This window comes from Coturnix japonica, chromosome 2, assembly GCF_054131305.1.
Source record: "Coturnix japonica strain WE chromosome 2, WE-NBRP24, whole genome shotgun sequence".
Classification (NCBI taxonomy): Eukaryota; Metazoa; Chordata; class Aves; order Galliformes; family Phasianidae; genus Coturnix; species Coturnix japonica.
The window spans coordinates 129181331-129204512 of record NC_140664.1 but is presented as its reverse complement, the minus strand read 5'-3'; the positions used below and the strand labels follow the sequence as shown (position 1 = coordinate 129204512).

The window sequence follows — 23182 nt, the reverse complement described above, 5'->3', positions numbered from 1 at the left end:
GCTGCCTGGCTGCTGCCAACCATCGCCTCATCCGCTTCTCGCTGCGTGTTGGCACCGGGCTCACTTTCCTGTTCCTACTCGTGATTTAAAAACTCGGGTGGTGCTCGGCTCTCCAGCCCAGCAGAAGCACATTGGAAACGTGTTTCACTTAAATGCCTGAAGTGTAAGACGGAGTTCTAGCCACGGGAACAAGGGGAACAAAAGACCTATAGACGTTAGAAGGAAAGAGAACCTTGATCATAGCATTCTTAGATCTGAAGTTGTCTTTTCCCGGACTTTCATTTCCTCTTTTCTACCAGAAAACCTCCCATAAATGAAATTTAAAGTTTCAGTTGATTAAGGCTCTAAATCTCCTATTATTTATTTATTTATTTTTCATGTGGCTTAACAGGACTCTCCACTTTTACCAGTTAAGTGGAGATTGCTTTCAGCTTCCTTTGCTGAAGTCACAACTGTTTTATTACTATTATTGCCAGAGAGTGCTTCGGAAATACTTTTAAGTTAAAGAATGTTCCTCTAACATGCTTTTGGAAGGGTTAAAAGAAAAAAATAAATCCCTTTCCTTTGTGCATGGGCTCTGTAGTTTAAAGACCAGAAATAGTTGCCCTGCACGTGGACACGTGCGGGGTCCTTCCAAGTTTGGGGCATCTTCCCGGTTCTTCCAAAGTGTGAGCGGTACAAACGGCACCCCCCGCTCTCCGGTGCCCTCTCCCCGCTGCGACCCCGGGCCGGCAGCTCCACGGAGCGGTGCCTCCGCTCTCCCTCCCCGCCGCCGGTGTGTACGTGATCCGCTGCGAGTCGCTGCGGATTCCGCCTCCTTGCGTCATCGGGGCTGGGAGAAGCATCCTCCCGCCCTCTCCCCGCAGGAATAACGGGGAGTCCCCGATTTAACTTGGGATTATCGGGAGTCTTTCTGATCGGGGATGCGAGGGCTCTGGTACCGATCAGAGAGGAAAATGTTGTGATTCCTGAGGAAAAAAAAAAACCAGCAAAACAAATGGATGACCTTAAATGGCTTCTCTTTTGCTCCTCAGTCTGGTTACATTTGTTCGAGTTTTATCTACAGTTTGCTCTCAGAGTCATTACTTCCACTGCTAAGTGATTCTAGAAGGAACAGTGAGTCAAAGCTTCTTCTTGTAGATGGTCTGGTCGCCAAATCGCCATTTTAACTTCTAAGTGTGACAGGGCATTGCCTCGAGCAGCAGTAGCGTGTTCAGCAGGAGGCTGACTCGCTTCCGCGTGTCTGGAGATTATATAATGCACCAGCAGATGCATCTCTTTTTATAAAGTATTAATCTCCGCTTGCCACTGTGTGAATTAAGGCACTTAAAGGACTTTTAGAATCTGATGGGCATCTAGACTATTATCCACCAGGCTGCAATTGCAGTATATTTACACGGAGAGGTAAAGATTAACAACAGTGAAAGTTGCTGTCTGAAGAGTGAGGTTGTTGTGAAGACTGAACAAAAGAAACTGGATGGCTTCCAAGATATTTTGTAGGCAGCTTTGTTGATGTAATTTAGAATAAGTAGAATGTACTTTTAGAGTGTGGTCCTTTGGACTGACACAACACAGCTGAGTTTTATAAGCCTTACTATCTTGAGAACAACGTAGATGTGTAAAATACAACCTCTGGTCTGTTTGCATGCTAGGCAAGGCGTAGGACAAGGGACAAGATGAGTCATGCCTTGTCAAGGTCATTTTCCTCGTGTAGGGCAAATGTGCTAGAAAAGTTGTGAACTATGAGTAGAAGGAAATACGGTGCTGTTGCTGCAGAACTCTTTGAAAATACACGTTCAGGCAAAACTGTAGGACAGGCAAAGCTACCAACTCTGAAGTAGGCAAAAAAGTGAAAACAGAATAGTTCCAGACTCCTGTTTCTTTCATTTTTTAGATAGACATCAGAAGTATTCAGATTATCTGTAATGCAAACCGACCTCAGCAGGAAGGGCAGTGGAAAGAGCATCAATTATAGTTGCAATAAACATGAGTCTTCATCCCAGTAGGTGCCTTGATTTAGTTGGGTGGGCAGTAAATCTTCGCCTAGAGTAAAATAGCTTGATAATAATTTAGAATACAAGTTACTGCCTTTGTGGCTGCTGTACCTTTGAATAATTTAGGAGTAGCATTATGTAAAATGCACAAGCTTTTTCTATTTATAGAATATTTTAAAGCGTAAACTACTTTCTCACCTTTGTGGTACTTTCTTGCAAGGTTTTATGCTTGTCCTTTTGACTAACTGTGGAGTATTGAGGACTTTACAATATGTAAACTCTGTACTAATGTTATTATGACTTAGTCATCACGTTTCCAACCCCACCATAAACAATATGCTTGTATTAAAGAATGTATTAGTGGTTTATTTTACGTCAATACACTACTTATAGTATTAAACTTATTTTATTGTTATGCACTAATGTGTGCAAGTACTAAACTTAGCAGGCATTACTTTACCTAGCCAGCTAAATAGTGAACTAAAAGGAGTGCTTTCTCCCTTAATCACAAGTACCTTGAGAGGAAAAAGTTGTTCTGACAATTACTCTCAAAGTTGAGGAGTTGATTCCGTTTCTGCTCTGTTTCTAAATGATGGTGATTGCCACTCAGAAAGCTGAACTGAAAATGGGTTTTGAGTCACTCTTATGTCGTCACACTGCAGCACTCACCATGATCTGCTTTAAGTATGTTGGCAGTATTTTATGCTGGCTAACCATGGCTAACATGGATAATTTTGGCAGCTGTAGGTCACTTTTACATTTGTGCAACCTCCGGTCGTGCTGCCTGTTCTAGGATCATGATAGGTATGGCTCTACAGCAAGAGGAGCTGTATCATCTGAAAGCTAATGGAAGGCAGTTTTGCACCACTGGAAAATAATAAGTTTGTGGCTGTTGCCCATCTACTCATTCAGGATTATTATTATTATTATTTTTAAAGGTGATCATGTTATTTCTGAGACAAACTCAAAGATTTAGTGTTGTGGAAGATAGCAAGTAAGGGATGTGGACTATGGATTACCTGGTAATGTCCTAGAATACAACAGGCCATTGCTGCTGAAATAAAGATTTCCATTTCTATGTCTGAAACACTGCAGGCTTAGAAGCAATGTTTTAAGGCATATTTAATATGGCAGACAGATGTACTGTTCTTGTCATGATAGCTTATGTTGGAAAAATAAATTGTGATTGATGGGTGAATAATAAACCAATAAAATGCACTCTGTTCTGGTGTCCAAATTGTAGAGTTTATTTGCTAATGTTTACCTAGTTTGAAGATAATCATTGAGGCACCTTTCTCAGAAAGTACGATAACATGTTTCTGCAGCCAAAGGCATGGGTAAAAAGCATTTAACTTTTGGACACACGCAGAAATATAAGTAAAATCAAGGCTCTTAGTTATTAGTAGATGAGCATATTTTGTCAAGAAATTTAATAATTTAGAGGAACTGCATCTATAATTCTGAGATTGAAAATAGACTCTGAAGATGCTTTTTAAATCTTGAAGGAGGTATGTATCTGCTATGGATACAAATTCATGCTATGGATACAAATGTGCAGGACACAGCTCTGATCTAATACAATGTTATTGTTAGAAAAAGTATATAGTATTCAAGTATCTAGAATCATTACTGTGATTGAAATAAAATGCTATATGATTGAAGGCAAACGGAGAAAACTCCAATTATTATTATTTTTTCAATTATTTGTTCAGATTTTCTGTTTTTTCTCATCTTTCAGTTTGACGGTTATAGTCTCTTAATTCATTACAAACATATCCATTTATGTTCCTGAATGAAGTCTTTGTGGTTGATAGTCTTAAGACATTCCTGTAGTTAGTGTGTTTTGCTCTGTAATCTTTTAGCTCAGGTTTCTTATTCAAGATAGTACTTAAGTACATGCTTCATGTAATACCTGTCTTTAAAACTGGTAGGACTTTTCCCTGGTTAGTATACTATTATAAACGCTTCTTCTAGCTCAACACAATATAGCGTCTTAATTTTACTCCAACTCCTTTGTTGTAGTTTGGTATGTGTATGTGAAATAGAATGCAGCCATGGGGCAGAAATAGTCTTTTGAGGGAAGGGATTGTCTTTGAAATAACTTATACATTTCAGCAGTTCTGTTTGTAACTGTGCTGTGAAAAGCTTGTGATTTCAAAGACAATTGAATAGACAATAAATTCCTGGATGGTTTTACATAATCTTTAAAATTAATTCAAGCAAATAGTTTAAACATCGCTGAGTCCAAAAGAACAAAATAAATCATTTCCTCTATCAAAGGCTTTAATGTTAAAGCAAATGATAATTGAGAAAGAATCTGAATAATTCTTATGTTATTAAAAATAATCTTTTTGTCTGTGGCTTACTTTTGAAGAGCTGTTCTAATCCTATGTGTTTATCGGTGCTGTATTTGTTACTCAAAACTAAATTCATGATTAACTGGGTAAATCAATTTTTCAGTAATAAGCATAAAATTACATTTCGTAGATATTATGGTAATTCATAAATGCCATTGTAAGACTCCACAGATAATGAAATAGAGCAGCATTTTGTTAGACAAGTTATGCAGGGACTGTGAAATTCTCTGGATTTACATGTATTGCTGCAAGCAGCACAGCATTGAAGGTTAGGCAGCCAGGATATGGAAGTCTAAAGCCTCAGTGTTTCACCTGCATTTTGAAGACAGCGAATCATAATTCAGAGAGCTTGCTAGTAGTTGCCCAAATCTTCCTCCTGTATAAAGAAAAAAAATAGCCATCACCAAATAATATCTGTTGTATAAATTTACTGAGCTTCAGTGTGGGTACTGAGGAAGTGCTTTCTGTCTGTAACTCCTACTTTTTCTTGGGCTTTTGCCCTCTTTTCAGACAGGTAAATTATGAGCCTTACCAGTTTTTCATATGAGACACAGGGAAATGAAGAAATACTTAAAAAGTATGTGATGATATTATGCATATATTCATGTGAGAATGATTAATGGATTTCTCATTTTGAGGAATAAACACTACTTTACATGTGTGAAAGTCAAGCCTGGTCAACATTTGCAGGATAACTTTTAGGGATAAAGTAATCTGGTAGAGAATTTGGAGTAAGAGCTACCTTTCTTTAAAATACACTATTTATGAGATTTATCCTGAAGATACAAAAGTGTGATATATGAACAACAGTACAGAAACAGTTACGAAACATGTCGTAAGCCTGAAACAACAGTACAGAAACAACATACAGAAAAATGAGTATTAAAGACGAGCGTATGTCTTTAATAGACACTCTAATGTTCGTATTTCACTTTTTTTTGTTTGTTTGTTTTTTTGTTTTTGTTTTTGCTGACAAAACTTCAGCTTGCTTGGATCAGACACCTTTTCTATTTTTCTACTTGAATACTTGGGGAACAAAGACAAAAGTTAACACAAGTTAACGAGCGAAGCAGCGCAGTCTTTGTAGGCAGCAGTCTCGTAGCTGAAAATACCTTACTATTTCCCCTACTTTGCCAAACCCGAGGGCTGTCAGAGTTGAGCCTCGAGTACAGAAAGTTCTTAACGAAAGGCAATTCTGAGTGTCCTCGGTGACTGACCATGTCTTTCCTTCAGAAAATGAACTTTCTAGCCACTGTAGCTTTGCAGTAATAGGGAAAATTCAAAAACTTGTCTTACCTCTTAAACAAAAAACCTAAAAACAACAAACAGTTGTTTGGCTAATGAGTTGAAGTACTCAGTGGACTTTAATGAAAGGAGTTGCTTGTGTTTGTCTTGGTTTGCAGAAAATGGCAGTGCAGTGACAGTTCATTTTATAACTTGAAAAAGGGAAGGGTTTCTGTCTGTGTTTTCCAGAGGACCTGGTGTGTATTTGTGTGTGTCACTGTCTTTTTTTCATTATTGTTTGCTTGAAAATTGTTTCAACCCGTGTAGCAATTTGTTTTAATCTGAAATTTAGCATGCTGACTTTCTTTTCAGCACAGCATGTCGAAAGAATTTCTCAGCTTTTCCTTGGCATTATCCGGATCTTGTTCCAAAACTACTCTTTTTTTGTGCTCAGCCACAAGGCAGAGGGGCAGTGAGGGAATTCTTGCTATTCCTTCCTACTTCGGAATTTATGGGAAAAGTTACTTAAGATTTTATATGTAAGGCTTAATGCCAGTATACAAACAACTAATCACACAACAAATCACAATGCGTGACATCTTGATTTTGGCAGACTTTTTGTTTTAGTTTATATTAAGCATTTTCAGTAACTTTCAAAGTATTTGAGAAAACCTCAGCCTCATTCTTCTTTCTTTCCCAATGATAGTAGTAGTTGTAGGGGTGGATCTTTATGGCATACTGTGTTACAAGTTATATATTTTAGTCACCCTGTTTTTGTATTTCCAGATTAGTGAATGTTTAATGCCTCTGGTAACAGTGGAGCTCGCCTGATATTTTGTTACTTTGATGTTACTGAATGCAGCAGGTGTTTTTTGTGTGTGTGTGTTTCTGTCATCCCCTTTTTAACGGATGTGTTGAGCTTATTTCTTTCACTTTAGCCTGGCTGCTGTTTTTTTACCCAGTCTTTGCGTAATTCCTTATGCCCGTGTAAGGATCAAGTAGTATATTTTTGTGTGAACTTAATGAGTGAGATGACACAGTATCTGAAGGGATGTGTTATGTAAAAATTCATTTAATGCATGCAGGGGAACCAGTAGAACTTTCATTAGTGTTCAGGACATCAGGTATTTGATATTCGACTTGAGTGTAAGATTTCATGTTAATAATCGTTTATTAGATGTGTGAGCAGAGAATTCCCGTGTGAGATTGCATTTGAAGGAGGCAAAGTAGTGTGTAAGCATTTCTATTTGCTTTGAAATGAGTAAACAAACAAAAAGCAAACAAACAACAAAAAACCAAACAAATAAACAAAAAACCCAACAACATTTATTGTGTTGATTTACTGCTACTTTCTTCTTAAGTGGGCACCTCTGTCAATGTCAGGAGCTTTGGTTGTGCTCTGAACAGAACACCGGTTGTATAGATTTGCGTTATTTTGGAGAGGTCAGGGAAAAGCTGTTGCAGCATAATTTCTCCTTTGAAGGAGCTACATTGGTTGAATGTTGAATGGTTGAATTGGTTGAATGAAACATTTCATGTTGAAAACTTAATTGTGGCAAGAATTTCCATTCTCTTTCTGGTTTAGTAGCTCTTAATCTTAAGGTGCTGTTCTACAATAAGCAACAGTTTAACCATTGATCAATGTACATACTGGCATTCATATCATTGTCTTTGTTTCTAACCCAGTTGAAGCTAAGGCAGTTATTACATCAAAGCAAATAGTTTTGTGCTTTTTGTATTCTTGGCTGATAGCACTGTCATTAAGCAAATTCCTGGTTAATACATGCTGATCGTTGTCTATCCTTTGGAATGAATTAACGTTTTTTGCTTTTTAAATTTGTTTTCAAAGGCACTGAAAATCAACTGTAAGCACTCAAAGATAATCAATGCCAATGTGATTTTGCTTTTTCTTAACAGGTATGAATGCTGCTGTACGTGCAGTAGTACGCATGGGAATATATGTGAAAGCCAAAGTCTATTTCGTTTATGAGGTTAGTGGATTTTTGTATTCATTCTGTATTTATCTTCTGCCTCAACTTGAGTAATCCAATTATACTTGTGGAGACTGTGAAGAGCGAGTAGTATAGAATAAAAAAAAAGATATTGTATGTATATTATCTTTATTAACACTTATTTACACGCTTATTTGTGGAAATTGCTTTTTATATGCTATGTGATAAGTCTGTTTCATTTGAGAACCACTTTTTATAATGTATTGAATTCTTTATGTACTGTCGTAAGCCTGAAAATTTTTAGAAAATAGGTGGTGGTTGTTTAGTGGTGAATTCAGCTTTTAACTCTCATTGATGTGCTTGTGTACTTGTTAGATGTTTGTCTGACTCCTATCACTGTAACTTATAATTACCTCCTTAAGCCTAGTTAAACTGCTAATTTTTAATTGTCTTCCCGCCAGGGTAAATGGGGTTTTTGTCCCCATTTCACGGATAATACGGAGTGCTTTAGTAACTCATTTTCACCAAGAGTTCTGTGGAGGGCTTGTGAGGTCTTTCCTGTCTTAAGTACTGAAAGTCTTCCGTATCAGTAGTGTGTTCAGACATAAAATTTTGTGGTAGATACTTTTGACTTCCTGTGCATGAAGACTGTTAACACGCATAATGATCTGAAGAGTTATTTGACGCGAAAATGTGGAAGACAAGTTTAATATAAATTAAAAGAATATTATCGGAGCCTGGTAGACTGAAATACACTCTCACTTAAAATGTGCAGATTGCACAATTCAGTAAATACTTCTTAGTAAAACAGTCATTCTATTTACACTTGAATTCCTCTACACCTACTTAGAAGTATGTGGTGAGTAGAAATCATTTAAAAAAAAATAATAAAAAATTAAAACGTGGGGCAAAATCTAGTAGGCAGTGTTCCTAACAAAATATGTTCTTTCAGTTTGATTTATCAGAGAGTTCATAGAAATGTACTTTGTTTTCTTTTTTTGTGCATTCAAAATATACAATTCAGCTTTAAAAGGCAGCAATTTATCTATCTTGTGTTCTTGGTCTGCTTGTTCTTAGGGTTCATTTACTAAAGAGATGTGAATTGTATTGAAATGCAAATAAGTAGAGGGCTGTGCTCCGAAATTCTTTTGTACTACACTGCTACAGCAAGTAGTTCTGAATACTTAGTGTGTGCTAATTATGTGACCAACCTCTAGAATTCTTTCAGTGGTGAGTTGTTCTGAAGGGTTGTTGAAATGGGTCAAATATTTTTGAGGAAGGAGGGTTTTTTGTTGCCTTGAAAGGACAGAATTTGTTTTGTTTTGTTTTGTTTTTTTGGTTCACCCTAAGCTGAGAATTATCATGTTTGTTATTCGTCTTAGAGTTTGTTTGTTACCTTTTAAAGGCTTTTTTGTATAACTGAGTGTGTTTAGTCATAAATTTTCAGAGAAGTGCTTCTGTTTTTCTGAACTAAAGAAATTCCATTACAGAGTAGTATGCTTCTCTAATAATTATTAGAATTTGCTAATATGAAGTTGTCATCTGAAATATGCTAATTGCTATTGCTGAAACAGCCTATATCAAAATCACAAAATTTTTGGAATGAGTGTCAGTTGTAGAGAAAAAGTTACCGTTGAGGTTTTGATTGTTTGGCACTGATATGCTTGGAGCTGTGACCACTTGATCTGGTGTTTGACCGCCCCCTCAGTGAAGAGCTTTTTCTGGATATTTGGTGTGAACTTCCCCCGACTCAGCTTTTATCTTATCACTGATCTTCTGAGAAAAGAAATTCCCTCCCGAGGACCTGTAGACTACTGTGAGAGCTCCTCTCAGTTTTCTCTAAGAAACAAACAAAATACCCTCAGCAGTTCATAAGAAGTCATGCCCTCCAGTCCTTTCATCGACTCTGTTGCCCTACTTTGGCAAATGTTTTCTGATTTGTAGCCAAAAACGGAGTAAAAAGTCTCAGCCTTTTGAGGTTTACTTTGTTGTAGTTGTAGTACACTTGTTGTTTTTTTTTTTTTTTCTACTGTCAATTTTGCCTTCCCTCATAAGAACTTTTGCACTCTAAAATCATCCATCTTCTACAGTTGTGGACAAAACCAGGTCAGTATTTGAAGTAAAAAAACATGAACTCCATTTTACTGTGCTTAGAGGTAGGAGAGAGACTATTATTGTAAATGAGCAGTCAAATAAGACTGATTTTTATAGATGTATTTTTTTAAAGTTTATCTTCTGAAAGAAACATGAATTCTTATGCTACTTAGGAAGGCTTTGATTCCCAAAAGGAGGTGTGTGGGGGTGTGTGTTAAATGAATAAGAAGCCCACACAAATATTACAAATATTAAAACTAGTTTTAGAATGAAAATAATTATTAAGAACCCTAACAAACTGAACGTATCTTACTTCATTGAAGTGGGCACATCTGAAAATCATTCTATTCATTTGTGGAATAATGCTTATTATACACAGTTGCCCTGATTTCAAATTTCAATCATGTTAACATCTTTTAGTAACAGTTTGGGGTTACCTTTGTAGAATAGCATCATGTTATTTCCCAGTCTCCTCCAGGTTGTATTCAAGCCTTAATACCTATTGATTTATTTCACTCATCCTGTGAAAGCTGGAGAAGTGAAAGTGCAGAACCAGGCTGCTGTGGGAGACTAGTTTAAGGTTTTTGTTTATTTTTGTTTTTACTAATCAAATATGACTTTTTTAAAAATGCAAATGAGAAGTAAAATTTCTAGCTCTCATCTATGGCAGTTCATTTTAGAAATGGATGTTTCTTTTTCATGGATTGAAATGTATAGCTCCCCATGGATGCATGCTCTTAGCACTAAGCTATGAAACTTTTAGATTGTTCACCTTGATTTTACGAGTATTTTTCTCAATTGGCTAGTGCTGGAAATGTAGTGGTACTGCAGCCATGGATTTCTGTGAGGAAAAATTTGTCATTTATACGACAGTTTGTGCCCTCAGTGATACTAGTATTTCATGTCATAAAAAGCTCAATAAGCAAATTTAAATAACTGCTGAGGCCCTGAATGTCTTGCATGAAAGGTATCAGAAGACAGGTTGTTCTTTTCTGGAAGTTTTTTTAGACTTAAGATGAGAATCAGGGTTTACTGCCAGCCACTCTCCAGAAGGTATGGTGTACATTTATGTGTCCTGTGAATGTCTGAAATTTCAGGTGTTGAATATGCTTGAAAATAACCCCTTTATGTTTCCTTCCCCTATCCAAGTATGATGCTTGCTGTACTGATGAAATATTTCAAGTTGAATTCCACCCTTAAAATGAATTGCTCAGACCTCAAGTTGTCATCATCATTTTAAGTAGGTGAACTGATAAATGAAATCATGCTCTTTATTAATACTTTTTTTTTTTTTTTTTCTTCTCTATGGTTTTTCTAGCAAGCTTTCTCCAAATACTTCAGTGCCTTTTTTTTTATCTGCCAGTTGAGTTGAAATTGTAGTCAAACTGTTTAAAGTGAGCTTACATACACCACTTAGCAAGCAGAAGCAGAACTGAGTTAAAGCAAACAAAGGAAAAATGGATCTAGCTTGTTCCAAAAGCTCCCCGTCTTTGCCTTACAGTTGGGGAAAACATTAATATAGCCCTTGTTATTGCATGCCTACATAGAGAAACTATCACAGAATTGCAGAGTGGGTGTTTGAAGTTTGACTGTTTGTGGATGGACATAATGACTTCCAGTGGCGACTTCAGTGGACACTTCCAAACTCAGCCATCCTATGATTCATTTTCATGTCTTTACTACAATGTCCCTTTACTACATATGCCTGTAATACTTTCTTGAATGCAGTTTGGTTATTTTTCCTTTCAAGTAAGAATGGAAGGTGAGTAATTGGAGCAAACATATTGACTGTATGTTTTTTCACCAGTTTGCAGCACGGCTTCCTGTAACCTGTTACAAGTGTAATATCGTCACACTCTTGCAGGATTTATTGTTCATGTATTTCAGTGCTATAGTTGCCAAAATAAACATAGGTAGGAAAGATTTTCTATCCAGTACTGGGTGATATAATGAACTCTCTGTATTCTTGTTTGCTTTTCTTTTAGTACCTCTTCAATAATTGCACTTAAATTATACACTGGAATAAATCTGGCTGAGAAACTACTCTTTCTCAGATAGATATGTGCTTTCTCAGGAAAGTTATATGTATATCTTGTATATGGACATACTTAGAAAAGTGTGTATACTGAAGTTATGTAGGTTACACATCTTTAGTTTTTCAGCTTGGTCTTCAGTTTTGAAGGGATTACACAAATAATGCCTCAGCTTCAAGACACCTATTTTGGATGAGTATACATTAGACACATACTAAAGGTATATGGAGAGTACACGAAGTATTGAAAAGATCTCCTGAATGACAGAAATGTGAAACCAATCATCTTCTACCTAGCTATTGCTTTGCTGTTACTCAGTCATCTAAAATTTAAGTTAACTAGTCTCATTGAGCAGAAGCTTGTAACTTGTTCCCTTTGGCATCTGTACCTACAATTCTTGTGAGCTTAATTTGAGTAACTTAAACATTTGCGGAGGCCACATTTTATTTATCTTCACATCCTATTATGTTAGTGAGGGATTCCCAGTTTTATAGAATATTTATATACTATTCTGTTACACTATACTCTGGTATGACCAGTTCACTTCTTATTGGATAAAAACCTTTATCTGCTGTAGATCATCCCAAATTAGGTGTTTTTAGTTTACAGTGTCAGTTTTGCTGTCTTCTAAACTTACATATGTCTGTGTATTTCCTAACATAATACTTTTTTGGACATAATATCCTTTAAATTAAGTATCTTTAATTCACTGTTTTTAATTGCTTACAGTTTCATTAAAATATATACAGGAAGTACTATTATAGTGGAAATGTTGCTGCTTTTTAAATAAAACTTCTGAAATACTTTTCTTTTTTAGGGTTACCAAGGAATGGTTGATGGTGGTGATAATATTGTTGAAGTTTCTTGGGAAAGTGTATCCAGTATCCTGCAAATTGTAAGTATTAGGGAGTAGGGATGGAGTCTAATTGTCTCTCTCTCTTCTCTGATCTCCAGGTGAACTGGATATTTCTATGGAAGCCTCTGTTACTTTTGTGCAGCTAATATAATAAACATAAATCAGCAGAGAAAAACATGCTTTTAATTTTTTCGATAAAACAAACAAAAAAAGCCTGGAATGTCGTGAGATGTTATATGTGCATGTATTTTGTATGTTTTCTTCTCTGTCCATCTGATATAACCTGTGGCCTAATTATTAAAAGAAAGTTCTAGTGCTGTGGGCAAGCATGGATGAGCAAAGGCAGGAGCAGAAAGTAGGCATGCTGGAATACATACTGCAAGAATAACATCAACAGTGAAACTGAGAACGTATTTAGTTGTTCTGATAAAAGACTTCTCAGCCAAACATAGACTTCTTTTTTGTTAGAACAAGTTGTAGTACATTGTTTGAAATGCAGTCTCTTTTCCATTTACAACAAAATTCCTTTTTAAGGTATGAAAATACCTAGCTTGGTATTTTTTCTCAGTTATATCACATTACATTTTGAGAATATCTACATGTGCACAGAGATGTTCTATCATTTACTTTTGTAAATTAAGCTGGGTTATAGATTAAAACTAAGTTTCCTTTTTCTAGGGAGGTACAGTCATTGGTAGTGCACGCTGCAAAGCCTTTCGTACCCGGGCGGGTCGCCTGCAGGCAGCCTACAACTTGGTTCGGAGAGGAATCACTAATCTTTGTGTGATTGGTGGAGATGGTAGCTTAACTGGTGCCAATCTGTTCCGTGAAGAATGGAGTGGACTTCTAGAAGAACTGGCGCAGAAAGGTAAGTTTGTGTTTCGACCCACCAGACTTACAGTTCAATCTTGAGAGAAGTAATGTACTGTAACTACATATTCACAAACTACATTAAGAGGTTTTTTCTTGTGTTCAAAAATCAAATGCATGTTTTCTACATAATAACACATTTCTTCATAATATAATAGTTCTTGATTTCTGTACGTTGATTTCCTGTACATCGTAAATGTTGAGAAAGACCAAATAAACTACTGGACAGCTATCTGTGTGTGTTTTTTTGTTTCTTTGTTTTTTTTGTTTTTTTTTTTTTTTTTCCTCCATTATTAACCATTATCAGCGCCTGAACTTTAAACCTTCTACTTGAAAAGCCTCTTTTCTTCAAATACAGACTGAGATGGTGACTTTTTCCTACAAGTTACATGTTTGGTTGTTGTTAAATTATGATATTTTCCTGCCTATGTGCTTCTGATTGTTTAAAATCGGAACATTGTGTCTCTTGGTAAAAATGCATGCAGCCCATTAGTTGTATTTGATAGAATCCAAGAGATTGTTCAGGGAAAAGTACAACAGTGCAAGCTTGTATAATGCTGTGCCATTGCTATATGTTATTCAGAATATTCAAGTTTTTTCCTGGGTTTCATCAATTTCTGTCTTCGAGACTTACTAATCCAGATGCTGTTATCAGTCCTTTAACAAATTTTTCTTCCCTGAATGTGTACAGTCTCCTTGAACACATGGATTTTTGCTGAATACATTGTATAGCGCTGAGTTCTGATTCAAGGAATTCATGAAGATTGTGGAGAATCTCCTATTTATTTTGATCTTGCTGGTTTCTAGTTTCATCTGGTGTCTTCTAGCTTTTGACTTAGAACAGTGAATGATCAATCCTGATTCCTCTGTTTGCCTGTTTTAAAGCTCTTGTACTTTCTTTCATCTCTTTTCTAGAATAAAGAGTCCTTTCTTAGTTGTTCTTTATATTATAAGCTCTGTATCTATGATCATCTTTGTTGCCCTTCTCTGAAACTTTTCCAGTTCTACCATGTCCTTTCTGAGGTGGGGAGGACCTGAGCTGCACCCAGTGTTCAAGATGAGGGCAAACCATGGATCTACACAGTAGTATAATGATCTTTGTTTTGTTCTGTTATTTTCCTAATATTTCCTAATATTTAGATATTTTTTGCCTTTTTTTTTTTTTTTTTTTTTTTTTTGACTGCTACTGGCCACTGGTGCTGATTCATTAATGAAAACAGCATTATTTTATTTTTGATGTTAGGATGTGTTTTTCATGTGGATTAGTTTGCATTTATGTACAGTGAAGTCTACCTGACTCTTCACTGGTCATTTTCTCTTGCTAGTCTTCCTTGTTTCTTCACAGACACCCCATGCCTTTAAAACCGAAATAGTTCAGTTGGATTAGTAAGCTTTGGCAACTTTCTGCTCATTCCTTATTATAGGTTATTGCTTAATATGCTGAACGGTACAGATCTCTATAATACTCCATCGGTTACTTTCCTTGGTTGTGAGAATCTGCATTTACTACATCTTTCTGTTTTTTTACTTTTCACCCTCTGTTTCCTACAATTTATTCCATGCAAAAGCCTTCTCTCCCATGCAATGACTTCTCAGTTTTTCCAAAATCCCTTGGGGATGGACCTTATCATTGGCTTTATCTAATGGTAATCTAGGTAGTGTATGTCAACCAAATGCCCCTTATTTGTGTGACTTCACTTCCAGAACTCTAGAAGCAGTTTGTAAAATACTTCAATAGAAAACGTTTTGACTCTTCTTCAGAATGTTGTACTTATCTGCAAGAATATTAGTTATATTTTCTGTTATAGTTTCTAATATTTTCTTTGGTATAGACATTAAACATAAAAATCCATAGTCTAGTATCTGTTGTTGAAAATTTGTTGTTACATTTGCTACAATCCCCTCCACAGATACTAAGGTAGTTCTAAGGACTGAAGCAGCTAAGATAATTTGTCCTCGAGATCTTTTAGAACTCTTGGGTGATTCAGCATTTTCTTTTATGCCTGTGGAGAGACATACTAAAACTGCCAATAGGAGCTTTTCTATCCTTATTACTTATTAATCTTGAAATCAGAGCCTTTCAGTGACGCAAAAGTCTTCAAAAGTGTAAATGAGTTATTAGGATTGCTTGCATATGCCCTCTTGCATTCAGTTTGCATCATTTTGCTTCTTTTATTGCATATCAGACACTGATACTCCAAATTAAATGCTATTATATCCTGGACATCAATTTTAAATTTGGCTATAAGACATGATAATCTGTTGGCACTTTGAAGTGAACTGAAAAGCTCTTGTTTCCCTCCTTATCATAAGGAGTTCAATAAGTATGCTGGATTCTTTTGGTTGGTTCTTTGATTGGCTTTCCTTTATGCTTTTGACTAACCTTGTCATGTGAAATATCTAAATGGCAGTTATGTTTGGATATGTTTAATTTGTAGAGCAGCTAAGTGATTATCTGATAATGTTGAGTTTTATTAAGTTTAATCTAACTTAATCCAGATCCTTCTTTGGGTATTTTTTTGCAGGAAAGATTGATGAAGAGGCTGTTAAGAAATATGCTTACCTTAACATTGTGGGAATGGTTGGGTCCATAGACAATGACTTTTGTGGCACTGATATGACCATAGGAACTGACTCAGCCTTGCACAGAATCATTGAAGTTGTGGATGCCATCATGACCACTGCACAAAGGTAAATTGTGCGTGTTATAGAAAACTGTAATACAGGTGTGGTTGTTACACTTCAAATCTTGTTTCCTATTGCTGTACACTATTGAAGAGTATATGTTTATCTTAAGATGTTAGGTAACTGATATACATAGTATTTATTGAGTTTGAATACATATCTTGATTTCTTTGCAGCTTTTCTACCATTCCCATCATGGCAGTACTATAAGCTTCTGATTTAGAGGCAATACCAGCTTTAGGAGAAGGCTCCGGTTTTTATGTTTTAAACCTTTCCTAGACAGACTATTCTAGAGAAGATTCAGACAGTATCCATTTGTATGTAAACTTTGCTCAGACAGAGTTTAAGCAATTAAATTATATTATTATCCACTACAAAACCAAACAGACAAAGTTCTACCATTGTATCCCTAAAATTCTTATTTATACATTTGTATCACTTATGTTTCTAGAGATTATTTGCCTCTTGTCTCCTGACTACTTTTATTTAATTTAGAGTGAAGTGTAATGAGAACAAATTAAGTTATGAAAGATAAGCAATTTAAATACTTAGATCAATATCATCTTTTATTTTTCAAATTAATTCTGTGTTTGGTAAACTGGCAAACAGAGACCATTTCTTGATGCCAGCTGTCAAAGAATTTGGATTAGATTTCTGAGCTGTAGTGAATTATTCTTTCATGTGTTTTTTTTTTTTTGTTGTTTTTAATAGCCATCAGAGGACATTTGTTCTGGAGGTTATGGGGAGACACTGTGGGTATGTATTATCTTCAGTAGTTCATGTTTTGTACAAATATAATTATGAAAGATTAAAAAAAATGTGAACAATAAATGTCTAATTATTTTTGTTATATTTATTAGGTATTTAGCTCTTGTCAGTGCCTTAGCTTGTGGAGCAGATTGGGTGTTTATTCCTGAATACCCACCAGAAGAAGGATGGGAGGACACAATGTGTGTTAAGCTTTCAGAGGTAATGTATTATAGTGTTTCATCTTTTTACAGAAACTTGTTTAAAAACAGTGATTTAGCAATGTGATCAGACCTTTCAGTACCTTTCCATATTCATTTGATAAAAGATATTTCAATTCATCAAGGATTTATGAAAATGAAATGTATGAGAACTCAATGAAAAGCCCTGTATGAAAATGAAATATATGAGAACTCTGAAGTGATCAGGTATAGACTGCAGGGAGAGGGAATATTTCTTAATGTATAATAGTTGCTTTTAAAATGGTGCTGCAGATTTTTTTATTTTTGCTTATATGGATATGCTTTTGTTTTGTTTTTACTGTAGAACCGTGCACGAAAGAAAAGGCTGAATATTATTATCGTAGCTGAAGGAGCTATTGATTGCCACAACAAACCTATAACATCAGAGAAGGTTAAGGATGTAAGTGTCACTATCCTTAAGATGCACTTTGTTCATAATGGGAAGTTTTTTTTACTAACAGTAGCATTTCTATAATGTAAATTGGTCACAGAATCATAGAATGGCTTGGATTGGAAGGGACCTTTAAAATCATCTAGTTCCATCACCCTGCTATAGGTGAGGACATCTCCCTCTAGTCCAGGTTGCTCAAATCCCCATCCATCCTGGCCTTGAATGCTTCCAAAGAGAGTCTATTCAAAGCCTCACTGTGCAGCCTGTTCCAGACACTCACAGTAAATAATTTCTGAAATCTAGTCTAAATCTACTCTTTTCCAGTTAAAATGCATTTCCCATCATCGTATCACTGCCTGCCCTTACAGAAAGTTCCTCCTCAGCTTTCCTGAAGTAGCCTTCCAGTACCTGAAAGAGACCTGTGAGGTCTCCTTGGAGTCTTCTCCAGGCTGAAGAACCCTGGCTCTCAGCCTGTACTTGTAGGGCAGGTGCTCCAGCCCTCTAATCATCTTCAGGGCCCTCCTCTGGACCTGCTCCAACAGCTCAGTGTCCTTCTTGAGTTGAGAGCTGAAGTTGGATGCAATACTCCAGGTGTGATCTCAAGAGAGCAGAGTAGAGGGAGAAGAATCACTTCCCTTGACCTGCTGGTCACAATTCTTTTAATGCAAGAGCAATCCATGTAAAACATGTTATTAGGTGTATTGCTGGTTGTATTTTATATTTGTGCTTTTTAATCCAGATTACATTTAAAGAGAAATTATTTCAGTGGCTGCTAATTAGGATCTTTTCATAAAATCAGACAATAGTTCAAAACATTTCATTATTTTATATATGGATGCTGGAAGTCTTCTCAAATCAGTAATTACAGACATATATGGTTGTAGTGTTGCAATTTTAGGAATTGGTTTAGCATTATTAAATAAGATGCACTTTTAGATTGGGAACCTGGAGTTTAATTCTAGTTTAGGAAAAAAAATAAAAAATCTCACATAACAGTAATGAAAACGCTACAAAAGTTGATATATTAATAATGTACAGTATGTGAGATTTTTATTATTACAGTAGCACTTCAGAGTAATACACGAACATATAAAGTAGTTACGCTAATAAAACTGTTATGTTTTGAAATTGTTTGCAGCTTGTGGTTCAGCGGCTTGGATTTGACACCCGAGTAACTATCTTGGGTCATGTGCAAAGAGGTGGAACTCCTTCAGCTTTTGATAGAATTTTGGTGAGTGAACAGATAATAACTTGTTTTAGCGCCAAGTGGTAGAAGTAAATAGCATGCTTTTACTTCCTTCACAGTTGGATCATTTGTGGTGGTTTTGCACTGACTATCTGAACTACACATTCTGCGCAGATTTTTTTTTTTAATTGGGGAGAAGGAGGTCTCAAATTAACTTGTCTGAAAACCTCAAATTTAACATAGTGAAGAGCTTTGCTGAAAATAAATAAATAAAATCTGCTGTAGGGCTTAAAAGCAAAGATGCAAGAATGATCTTGCGTGCTTTATAGTCTGATATGGTATTTGGCTACTGCAACTTCACCTGAAAAAAGTATTTTCTTTTGGCTTGCTCTGCAGAGAAATCGTGAACAGCTCTGTGGTTGGAAGCCTTTTGCTTTTAAATGCTTGCTTGAGCAATAGAACATTTTCTATTTTCAGGCAAGCCGAATGGGTGTGGAAGCTGTGCTTGCACTTTTAGAAGGTACTCCAGATACTCCTGCCTGTGTAGTGTCCCTGTCTGGAAACCAGTCTGTCCGTCTGCCTTTGATGGAGTGTGTGCAGATGGTGAGTTTCTGGCAGAAATATGTTTTACAGTTATTCATTAACTATAACAGAGCACTGTATACTCTGAGGACGATGCTCACCCTGCCACAAAATCCTTTCAGGGATTTGTAAGGATTGATGATGTCTCTCCTGAGCCTTCTCTTCACCAGGCTTCTCCAGGGCCTCGATTTTTTTTTCTGTGGTTATGGGCCCACAACTCAATGCTCGAGTTGTACTCGAGGCGCTACCTCACCAGAGCTGAGTACAAAGGGATGATCACTTTCCCGTTCCTGCTGAATACAGTATTTCTGATACAAACCAGGGTGGTGGTGGCCTTCTTTGCCACCTGAGTGCACTGCTGACACCCCAAGTGTTGGCCAATGCTCCTAGATCCTTATCTTCCACATGGCTTTCTAGCCACTACCCCAATCCTGTATGTTTTGATATTTTATGTTTGAAGTATCAAATTTTCATCTTTTTTTTGTTAGAAAGCTATTTTAGAATGTCTGTTTATAGAAATATTAGATGAATAACTTTCTGTGTTGAATAACTTTCTGTGTTTTTCAAGCATGTTCAATAATAAAATTGTTCTTTCAAGACTCAAGCAGTACAGAAAGCCATGGATGAAGGAAGATTTGATGATGCTGTGAGGCTTCGTGGGAGGTATTACCACTTATATCAGTTTATTTTCTCTAGAAAATGCTGCTTTTTTCTGCAGTTCTGCCAACACTTTATTTTACATAATTTAATTTTCATCTGTTTTTGTGTATTTAGAAGACAAAGGAAGAGTTGCTTAAAATAATAGTTGAAACTCTTAACTGTGTGTAAAATAAGCGAGCAAAAATGCACCGCACAAACCAAATAACGGTAGTCCTTAAGACTGATGTTAAGACAACTAGTCCCAGAAAAAAGAGCTGCTGTTATGTATGAGCAGGCTGATTGTAACCATGTGCCTGTTTATTGAGGATTTTGAAACCAAACCTGTTTAAGATGAATATGTTAGTAAGTAGCTGTTTGTTTTCTTATGGTGTGTATACTTACATGTTAGTAAATAAATATATATTATTATATATAGGGTATACAGTCTTAAAATGTAACTTGGGATACTTTCGAACACCTTAGGAAAAGTTCAGTATTTCCTTTGAAATAGCTATATATTCAGAAACTTTGTAATGTTTATTTTATCTATTCATTATTTAGGAGCTTTGAAAACAACCTTAACACCTACAAATTACTGTCACAAAAAAAGCCAGATGCTGAGCTTCCAAAGGTGAGGAGTTTTTAATGTGTCCAATACGTGTCTACAATTGTTTTTTTTATAAGAAATTAAACTTTTTTTCTCCCACCCCCTTAGTATTGTCTTCAAATTTTTGCTGTAGGATATTTTATTATTATATTGGCAGAAAAATGCTTGTAACAAACAATTTAATTATAATAACTTTTTTTTTTCTTTAAATGGGAGAGACATAGATCACTCTGAAAATGCCTTTTATAAGTAATACAGTAATAGTATAGCACAAGAAATGCTATTTGATAGAGCAAATTTTCAGCTACAGAAAAACTGACAAATTTTCAAATTTAAAAATGACATAAAAAAAAACTAACACATTTTCAGCTGTACTATTTTTCAGCATAGTTATCACCATTAGCTATACATTTCTGCCAGTGATGAACAGGAGCCTGTTTTGTTTTACAGTAGTTTTGCTATGTCCTTTAATGATGGATGACACTAGGAGTTTGTAGTCATTTGCAATAAATAACAAGTACTTGGATTTGATTTCACCATCCAAATCCATGTGCTTCACTATAAGTAGTTGGAGGGGAATTAAAAAACAGATAAACTGTTGAGGAAAAGGCTTAGCTGATCAGATCATTAGAACCTACCGTAAGCTCTGCATTTCCTGTGTTATTGTGTACAAATATTTTCCTCTTATGCTTCCTTTGCCTTTTTTACAGTCCTTTGGTTGTACGGAATTTTAAAATAAACAAAACAAAGAGCATACATTCTTTTATTTCTTTTTTTTGACTGATCGTTGTTTAACAGTTGCTGTCTGTTGTTTTGTGTTTTGTTTTTGTTTTGTATCCCCATCTTCCAGAGTAAACGAAGTCACTTTTAGATCTTTTCCAATGCTAAATTGCTACAAATTTGTCATGTTAATCATTATAAAAAAAATGAAAATTGTTCAGCTGGTGTAAAGTATGATGAATTTCAGCATATAAACACAGACTGTTAGATTTCCTTACATTTTTGTTGCATAGTTTGACATCATTTAAGTTCTGTTTTGCTAAGAATGTTTCCTAAAAGGTCAGGCATGTCAAGTTATAATTTCTTACTTATATTTTGCTCTCAGTATTAATACAAAGTTGTAAGTATAAAACAGCATTGATAAATTACAGTGTCTTCCTCAGATTTAAATAGATGCTTATTTATACACGATAAAAATCAATTCATTTTGTGTGTCAGTGATTCTTACTGTCTGACCTTTTCTTAATCAGAGACTGTAGTCTCTGATTTATGAGGTAATGTTTTATATTTCAAGTAATGCTTCATGTACAGAAAGTATGGCATTTCACATTTTACAGTTCAAATTAAATCCAAAGATGCTTGCTAGAATTACACTCATGTAGAGTATCCTTGTTTGTTTACGCATGCTTAGTTTACCCTTACAAAGCAATTCTGTGTGTGCTTATTTTTATTTTTAAAGGAAGTACTGATTTATTATTTTTTTTCCCTTTGGAGAATATGTGTGGTATGAGTGGTTTTGGATTCATTAGCATAGCAATGTAAGTCCATTAAAGAAAGCATTAATTTGAAAACTGTTACAGCTTAGAATTGTGTCTGTTGCAACAAGACACGTTTTTAACATCCTATTTTGTTTCATGAATATAGTCACTTCTATTGCACAGTCAGCAATGCTTACATCCATTTACACAGTTGTTTTATCTGGAATGCAGTTGGTAACTAACAAATACAAAAGGAGACTAAATGCTCATGGAATGTACATTATGTAGCAAAATTTTTATAGCCTTTGTATTTAAGCAGAACTCTCTTATATTATCTGTGTCTTAGATTAAAAATATGCACTTGATGTATCGTACTTTTCCATTTGAATAAGGATAGACATTTACATGGATCACCTATTGAACTTGCAGGAGGGGATGACACAATATGTAAACAATCAATTGGTAATTGTTAAGAAATGCTTTAAAATCTGTCATAATCTGAAAATTTATGGTATCATATCAAGATGCTGAACAATCCTGTTTCCTGCTATTCCTCCAGCTGGAAGTCAGGACTGGTGCTTCTAATTTGAAAGTTGCTACTGTGCATCTTTACTGATTACATATGCCTAATGGTCATGGTGCTGGAATGAACAAAATAAGTTCTTTTCTGAGATATTCTGTTTGTATATTGGAAAACTTAAGTGGGTAATATGAAAAATGGTTGAATAGCTTAGGTGATTTAGTTTATTTTTCTTGAATTTAGCTTAGCTAGGATACAGAAATCTGAATTAACAACTTGCAAATGAAATGTGACAGTCTTTATATGGCATTGTGCAGATGGGGAGAATAGGTTTATGTGTGTTCTTGCTGACTTTACGTTTTCCATGGTTTTTGGTAATTTGCAATTTCCTTTAATATATTCCAATACTAAACATCTGTGTATGATGGAAAAAGAGGACATGGTGAAAATGTGAAAGTTCTTATTCAAATTTCTTGTTTTTCCTTTGCAGAGTAATTTTAATGTGGCAGTCTTAAATGTTGGTGCGCCTGCAGCTGGAATGAATGCTGCAGTGAGGTCTGCAGTGAGAGTAGGCATAACTGAAGGCCACAAAATGTTTGCTGTCATTGATGGATTTGAAGGTTTTGCTAAAGGGAAGGTCAGTATAGTATTGTGTATCCCATCCCACTCTAACACCTTCATCATATTTTTGGAAGTTGTCTTCTGTGGCACTCTCATGAGAAGTG

At 35.6% G+C, this 23182-nt stretch overlaps 1 protein-coding gene across 10 annotated transcripts in view; it reads left to right on the top strand.

The window, feature by feature from the left end:
- The window catches only part of PFKP (phosphofructokinase, platelet), a 39710-nt gene that overhangs the window by 902 nt on the left and 15626 nt on the right, over positions 1-23182 (top strand). For 6 of the 10 annotated variants that reach the window (XM_085538930.1, XM_085538928.1, XM_085538924.1 and 3 more), the window contains exons 3-14: positions 7493-7566; positions 12472-12549; positions 13189-13378; positions 15906-16071; positions 16777-16821; positions 16926-17034; positions 17359-17454; positions 18584-18676; positions 19109-19234; positions 19812-19876; positions 20414-20483; positions 22948-23094. In XM_085538930.1, coding sequence (XP_085395056.1) covers positions 7493-7566; positions 12472-12549; positions 13189-13378; positions 15906-16071; positions 16777-16821; positions 16926-17034; positions 17359-17454; positions 18584-18676; positions 19109-19234; positions 19812-19876; positions 20414-20483; positions 22948-23094 — 1259 coding nt within the window. Of the gene's footprint in view, positions 1-834; positions 1117-7492; positions 7567-12471; positions 12550-13188; positions 13379-15905; positions 16072-16776; positions 16822-16925; positions 17035-17358; positions 17455-18583; positions 18677-19108; positions 19235-19811; positions 19877-20413; positions 20484-22947; positions 23095-23182 lie in introns of those variants that run through there. The other 4 variants (XM_085538926.1, XM_085538925.1, XM_085538922.1 and 1 more) reach the window with 1 other exon arrangement.